The sequence below is a fragment of the Siniperca chuatsi genome, linkage group LG4 (assembly GCF_020085105.1).
Source record: "Siniperca chuatsi isolate FFG_IHB_CAS linkage group LG4, ASM2008510v1, whole genome shotgun sequence".
NCBI lineage: Eukaryota > Metazoa > Chordata > Actinopteri > Centrarchiformes > Sinipercidae > Siniperca > Siniperca chuatsi.
In genome coordinates this window covers 30,572,638-30,580,253 of record NC_058045.1, presented here as the reverse complement: position 1 = coordinate 30,580,253, position 7,616 = coordinate 30,572,638, and the positions used below count along the sequence as shown (strand labels likewise).

At 39.0% G+C, this 7,616-nt stretch overlaps 1 protein-coding gene across 3 annotated transcripts; it reads right to left on the bottom strand.

Moving 5' to 3' along the window:
- Window positions 1–1,390: 1,390 nt before the first annotated feature.
- On the bottom strand, window positions 1,391–7,506 carry tnni2a.1 (troponin I type 2a (skeletal, fast), tandem duplicate 1). Of its 3 annotated transcripts, none has more exons than XM_044194904.1 (7): window positions 7,399–7,506; window positions 4,414–4,446; window positions 4,051–4,087; window positions 3,674–3,802; window positions 3,293–3,382; window positions 2,507–2,683; window positions 1,391–1,683 (listed from the first exon to the last, which is right to left on the bottom strand). In XM_044194904.1, exons 2-7 carry the CDS (start codon window positions 4,419–4,421, stop codon window positions 1,588–1,590), a joined length of 537 nt encoding a protein of 178 aa, XP_044050839.1. In that variant the 5' UTR covers window positions 4,422–4,446; window positions 7,399–7,506; the 3' UTR covers window positions 1,391–1,587. The 3 variants fall into 3 exon arrangements, with proteins under 3 accessions (XP_044050839.1, XP_044050840.1, XP_044050838.1); XM_044194905.1 differs by lacking the exon at window positions 7,399–7,506 and adding an exon at window positions 4,570–4,931; XM_044194903.1 differs by lacking the exons at window positions 4,414–4,446; window positions 7,399–7,506 and having other exon boundaries at window positions 4,051–4,122.
- Between the last annotated feature and the right edge of the window lie 110 nt (window positions 7,507–7,616).

The following is a 7,616-nucleotide window of genomic DNA, read 5'->3' as shown; positions in this document are numbered from 1 at the left end:
CTAAAAAGGTAAAAGTTTACAATAATGTAGTTTAACAACGATAGAAACTTAGGCCTACTGCTCAAGATTTTGATATTCTTTTGGACTCAGATGCTGCAACAAAATGACCCCTGACCAAACTGAGGGTAACAAGCACCTCTCTGTTGGTTACAAAAGAAACAGGCAACTTTTCTCAGTTGAGATGGAAAGGGAATTGGTCGAACACTTATATATGATACTTCTGTCTCTGTCCGTCAGAAGTAAGAAAGTTGGCTTACCAGCTTGCCACGTCCACAGTTTTGTCCCTTTAAAATGGTGGGAACTTAAGAAAGCCAGCCCCGACCAGCTCACTGCCTTTTTGAAGAGGCACCCATCCTTGTCCATCTGCAAGCCACTGGCCTTACAATAAAGAAAATGTAGTTTTTTTTATTAACAACCTTGACGTTGCCATGCAGAGGCACAAATTTCAACCCAGTGACGTGTGGGAAATGGACGAAACGGGGGTGTCCACGGTCCACAGACCAACTAGAGTTGTTGCTTCAAACTAATCGGGTCCCTCACCTCTGCAGAGCGAGGGACACTTTCATGTGCAGTTTCTGCAACAGGGAACAGCATTCCACCATATTTCATATTCCCTAGGGTGAATTTCAGGAACCATTTCATAATAAATGGCCCTGTTGGCTGTAAGAAGGGGGGCAAACCATCAGGCTGGATGAAGGAGGAACACGTCCTTGAATTTCTAAAAACACTTTGTAGCATCCACAAAAGTCACTAAGAAGATCGGCTGCCATCCAGTGAATTCGCATTTTAATATTCTTGACTGAAACGTCCGTGTTTCGTCTGTTAGCGTATCAGGGTCCAGGTTCAGCTAGCTAAGATCCTAAAGATTTACAACCAAAAACTCACAGTGCACTCACTTTTCAGTTCTTCAAATACAGGTCTTTCTTTCCTTAGGGAACAGTCGTGGCCTGTAGAGTAAATTTATCAGACAGAAGCCGAGCGTTTCCTTTTGTAGTTTGGCCAAATTATGGAATGAATGGTACCTGGTTGGTACTGATAAAATCAGCAAGAAACATTTGTCATTTCAGCTGACAAACGAGAAGCCTGATAACCTATTCTGTTAACGAAACAGGCACCGTGTTGAACTGGTATTTGAACTGGTAATAACAGGTAGACATTAGCCCTGAGGAAAATAAATGTGAATATCTGTAACAGTAAACAAATTTAAGCCATCATGATATTTATGTCTGTTATTTAGAAGTTTTGTTTTAGACTAATTAAAATGGCATTAATAAAAAGGTAAGATTGAGATTTGTCCTCTCTTGAGCTCTGTAAGTATTAATGACGATGACTATTTTCTGTAACAATCTTTCAGTTGTATGTATTTACAACAAATATGTGCAAATCCCAGTAAGCTTGACAAAACGGCTCCTTCAGCAGGTGTCGCTTGTTTATTCGGTCAAAGTTTCTGCAGCTTACATGGTAGTTCAAAATATGTATTTGTGCTATCGAAATGCTTTTCTGATTAAACCAGTCGATGAAAAACAGACTGAAAATACTGCGGGTTTGTTAAGAGCAGATGCAGTTTTCGTCAGATAAGACACTGATTCAAGCCTCAGACTCAAACATCTTCTTCCTCCCGTCCATGCCAGATTTGTCTTCAATGTTTTTACGCCAGTCAACGACGTCACGAAGTTCCTTATCCTGAAACACCAAGATGACCAACAGTCAGAGCGGGACCAGGTGGCTTCATGAAACTTTTAGTTTTAGATAAAGGTGTGAGTACACTATAACTGGTCTGGTAATCCTACTTTCCTTTTGACTGGAGACCTACCTGACACTAGCCTTCACAAAAAGGGGTTGAAATTAGCATATCGATGAGGTAATGGCAGTTTAAAAAATAACAATAGCTAATGACAAAGGTAGTTAGAGTCAGTTACGTTTATATTGATTTACTATACAGTGTAATGATTGTGTTTGTTGTGAAATACAAAGGAGTGACCCCAGCAGGCCATGCAATGAAGAGTAAAAAGATTAAGGAGGACGTTCTCAGTATCATATGTAATTCAGAATGAATCAGAGTTAAAGGAATGAAAACAGGTTGTTATTATGTCCACCACTCTACAGTATGTAGTGTGGAGATGTTTTTGATATTGAAAGCATGAAACAAATATGATTTTACTGCCAGAAAGACCAAAGCGACTTAATCCAGACTGTATGAAGTTACGAAGGTCTTTGATTGAGCACAGTGAGGACTTTAACATCAAAACCTTGGTTTTCTACTCCATCACATCATTGCAGGTTGATGGAAGTGGGTTCTAAAACTATTCATCTAATCAGGATGGTCAAATGTTGGGAAAAAATGCCAGTGGTATGAACCCTGTCCCTGCTGGAGCGCAGGTTTCTATAGAAAATTACGTATCTTATATACTTCACTTCCTCCACAGGGCTCCGTGTCTGCTGACTCATAAAACTGAGCTGCTTCTGTCAAGAAAAGTTTATAAAACGAGGCCAGGCAGTTCCTCACCTCCTCTTTCACCTCCTTCTTGACCTGCTTCAGGTTGGCCCTCAGGTCCATGTTGACCGTGTGCTTGGAGCCCAGCAGAGCTTTCAGCATGGCGTCAGCGGACATACGTACTTTCCTCAGGACGGGCTTCTTGAACTTGCCCATCAGGTCCTGAACTTTGATCTTCAGGTCGTCGATCTGGAGAGGGGAGACGGTACAGAGGCCATGATGGAAAATGAAGTCTGGATTTACTACAAACAGCTTCAGCACTGACTGTTGATGGGAAGCCATCAGAAAAGTGATATTTACGACCAAGTACAGAAAGAAAATAAAAACACTGAGAACTAAATATCGCAGGGTTTCTCAACCTCTTTGGACCATGATCTTGCTTTTAGATTTCCATTTGAATTTGAGCAATTTTCAAACATAGCTTATGGCTTGCCTTTCAGTGGCATGAAGGGAGCCATTGATATACTTCTATTACACTGCAAAATGGATAGAACAAAAAATATCCCTTTATTCTTTCCCTAAAGCCTTAGCAGTTAAAAGATTAGCTAAAAATGTAATGTTTGTCCTGAGGTTGGGAGTGGAGAAAGTAATTAAAATCCAATCACATCACCCTCTGGGGAGCAGTATTGTATTTCGAATCATTTTATACGCATTTCCCCCAAAATTCAACATGACATACTCGCTATCTTTGGAAACTCTGGAGCCTAGATTTTAAAATAAAGTTGTGTGAGTTTATGAGGACGGAGCCACTGAAGGTTCTGCAGGGGTTAAGTCTTTAAATAATTTCATATAATCTACCTCCTTGTCGGATTTATTGACTTTCATCTCCAGGTTGTATCGCTCCTCATCGATCACGTCGATCTTGTGGTGGATCTCTCTGCACAGCTCCTGAACACAAACATCAGCAACATCGTCACAATGGACCCAAACCATGCATCACAATATCAACTAAATCTGACAGCCCTCACTCGTTGTTATTTCTTTACACACATAAAATGCCAGAGAGTTCAATTCCATACGTTTACACTGAATTCAGGTGGGTTTTAATTCTGTTATGTACATACATGTTGTGTCACATTTTATAAGACGATGTTAAAGCTGAAAACACTGCAACTGCATGTTCTATGGAGGAATAAATACAGTAACTAATCTTCTGCAGTCGAACGCTGTATCACGTACCTGCAGCTCCTGCATGCTCCTGGGCATGGACACAGGAGGGCAGTTCTCAGCCATGTACCTCGTCCTCTCCTTCTCTCGCTCCCTCTCTTCCTCCTCCAGTAAACCTTTGGCGATGGACAGCATCAAACTCTGCCAGACAACACGACAGAACATCACATACTGATGCACACCGGACGCTTTAAGTTAACTCTTAGCAGCAGAAGGTATCGATCTCTCTGTTCGTTGCTTTAGTCGCATGACTGAAAAGTATGTGAAGAGGTTTTTGCCAGTTGCTTGTGAACATTGTTCATCAATATCTCAGCAACCCCGTTTCTTTTATTACTCAGTTTGGCTTTGCTTTATACAACACTGTAAACATTTTAAAAGGAATCTTTTACCTTCAGATGATGCTTGCGACTCGAAGACATCTTTTTCCTGAAGAGTTTGGAAAACATCAGTTTGTTATGACGGATGGAAACATGAAAAAAAAAAATTAGGAAGGTTTTAGGACTCAATAATAGACCAAAGGATGATAAGATTTATTTCTTTTTTCAGTGCAAATATTTGCACAAATGTTGTTTCTGTAACACGTCTACATGGGGAGTCTTGTTTTTAATACAGTATATGGTTCTTCCAATTAGATAATATACAGCAGTTCTTTAAGTTTAAAAAGTTTGACATTTTGAAGTTTAACTTCAGTGTTAGGTCCAAAATAAAATATACATGAACATATGGATGAATGAGAACAGAGAATTACTCACTCCGACATCTTGGTGTTTGTTTAGCTTCGAAGTCTGCAGAAAAACATAATTTTCCATTTTGAAATAATGAAAGGTCGAAGCACACAGACACAATTTTCACAATTAATCAGAAAAGTATCTCAGAAACACAGAAAAGTCAGTAACTGCGTGGCGTACAGCTAACACAAACAGAGGGGAACAGGAAACAGGGTGAAGGTGGGGTCGGGCGGAGGAGGAACAGGACTGGAATGCTTCTGTCCGGTCTTTCAGAAATAATAACTCCACTCAGAGGAAACGTGACACCAACTGGGAGCATCAGTGGTCTGCCTCAAGGAAAAACCTCTAGTCTAAATTAGGACAAGGATCTGGGGTCCAGTTGTCCCCCCTTGGCATCCCTCTCATGAAAGGTCTGTCTTCTGGAAGATTACCAGGAAACACCTGATACCTCCTCTGTTGGTACAAACATCTCTGACATGACTGAGACGGTACCGTCTTCTCTGAAAATAGAGGCCGTGCAGAACAATCCAGATCAACAATCACTGCGTCCAAATGGAAAACAGACAACTAAAAGCTCTCCAGTCTTTGCCAAAATGTCAAAAAAGACGTCACAACAATGATTTCTCCACGGGGACATAGAGTTGTGAATAGTTAGTAAAAACCATGTTTGTGGCAATCATGTTTTTTTGCTCCTGATCCAGATCCGAGTCCTCTAACCCTGAGTATGTGCCAATAGTTCTGTGGAGTCTGATCCAATATTTCTCTTACAGTGGATCTAGATTTTTATCAGCTTAACAAACAAAACAAAAAATCAGAAATGGATCTGGCTTTGTATAGCAGATACTGATTAGAGAATCAACTTGCGACATCCCTAATATAAACCACATCGGTTAAACTGACTTTCCACTCAGAGGATTGTCTCAAAAGAAGCACAATTACATAACTTAAAGAAACATTCCCTGAATTTTGCTACAGTAGAAAACAGCGCCGCCTGCCGCCAAATCCCCTGATCAACACAGATGTTTTGACACTCGACCAAGTTCGTAATAGAATTTCAAAACATAAACAATGAAATTTTGGGGATTTGGGGGCAATGTAACAAAATCAGAGCGTTTATGTTTAAAATGAAACAAACAAGTGCATTGTTCAAACAAAATTATTTTTTACAAACAACACAGCCAGGTGATTTACAAAAGGACATTTCCCTTGGACATTTTATAATAATCTTATTGTGTTTTAATTATTCTAATTATGTTAATATTTAATTGTATAACATGTTAGATTTATAATTTGTAATTTTAAATATACAGTTTTAACTGTCAGACTTATACACAATTGCTTTAAGGTGAAGTAACTTGCTTTGAAATGATCAAATTAGGGTTTAAAATAATTCTTTATACTTTTTAATGTTGGTCACATAATAAATAAAAAAACATGTTTTTATTAATTATCTATATGTAGGTTTTGCTCCTAAAAAATCTCATTAAAATAAATTTGTTTTCAGTTTAAAGCAGAGTATCATCAGCATAAGGACATCTTTGTCGTATGTTAAAATGGTGAAATTTGCTTCATAACTTTTCAATATGTGAAATCTCAACTGAGTGATAATCTGTTGATCTTCTCATGATTCGCTGGAAATAAACACAATAACATTTTCATTGTAGCAAACTGCAAATTCACCAATACTGTGAACTTTGCCCTTTTATTAAAAATATCAAATATCAGTCAGGCTCAGTTGTTCCTGTCCTGACCGCAGCTACAGACCCACAGCCAACAAATCTGACTTTCTTTACAGTAATGTATCTCAGTCACCATGCCTTAAAGGGACAGTTCACCCCAAAATCAAAAATACTTATTTTTCCTCTTACCTGTAGAACTATTTATCCATCTAGATTGGTTTGGTGTGAGTTGCAGAGTTTTGGAGATGTCGGCATTTTTTGAATGGCATATTTCTGAAAACAGACTTTGCTGTTGAGTTTTTCAAATGTATTTTTTGGCGCTTTGAGCTCCACAAGCCGAGTGCCATATAGTCCCGTTATATTCAAAAAATGCAGACATCTTTACGGTCAATATCTCCAAAACTCTGCAACTCACACTGAAACAATCTAGATGGATAAACAGCTCTACAGGTGAGAGGATGATTTCAGTGCAGAGTTTTAGTTGTTAAATGTTGTTTAGCAGGTATTCCACCCTGACAGCAAGAAATTCTGGAGGAAAAACTGAATGCCGGGAATATTGTGGCCTGAAATGGTTTTAAATCAGCACCACAAACAAAATAATTCGATGCTTGTTCTTCCTTCAAATACAAAATGGATCTGAGATGTTTTATTGCATTAAAATGATAATGAACAAATGATAAGAGGACTTTGTGTCCAAATTCTGTAAAATATATATATATTACAGATTTGTACCTTGAGCTCACATGTGGATCCTAACTAAATTTACATTATAAACCATGTATGTATGTATTTGTAAGATAACTGTATTGGAACATACTGCAAGCTGTTCCATAATTTTGACCTTTTATATTTTCTTGGACTCTGATTTTAGACCTGCAGACTATTGTGAGCAAACATGAAGCCAAAGACTATTTTATTAAACGAAGCCGTCAGATTAACCACCAGCTCACACTGAGCTGCGACACATTAAATCTATCCAAACAGTCTGTGATGACAGCGCTAAACACTGGGACTATCACTTTCCACCTCTAGAGTCCATTTACACCAACACACCCCATCACACTGCATTTCACACAGCACCGACCGCTTCACCCCCAAAATGAACAATATTAACATCCAAAACCTCCTCAGTCACCATCATCACCTTCATCGTCCTGCAGCAACAGTTTCTAATGAGCTGGCTTGTTTTAGCAACTCGTCAATGACAATTTAAACATCCATATTTGTTTTGACAAGAGCTCAAAGAAAACAACCAAAAAAACCTAATTTACTTGACAGCATAACGACAACAAAAGTCAGCAGCAGCAGAGAAAAGAAAAAGATTTCTCACCTTTTCGCCGAGGACGGAAACGGAACGGAGCGACAGATTTGGGAAGCAGCTCAGTTTTGGCATTATAAGTTGGTATATATTGCATTTCCCAAAGGCAAAGGAAACCCCATCTTTCTCTTTATGGAAGTCGATTTTCTCACAGACCAATGGGCTCACCAGCAACAGAAATATTATATCTGACCCCCCCTTCACCCTCAAAATCTCCTCCCTATCTGACC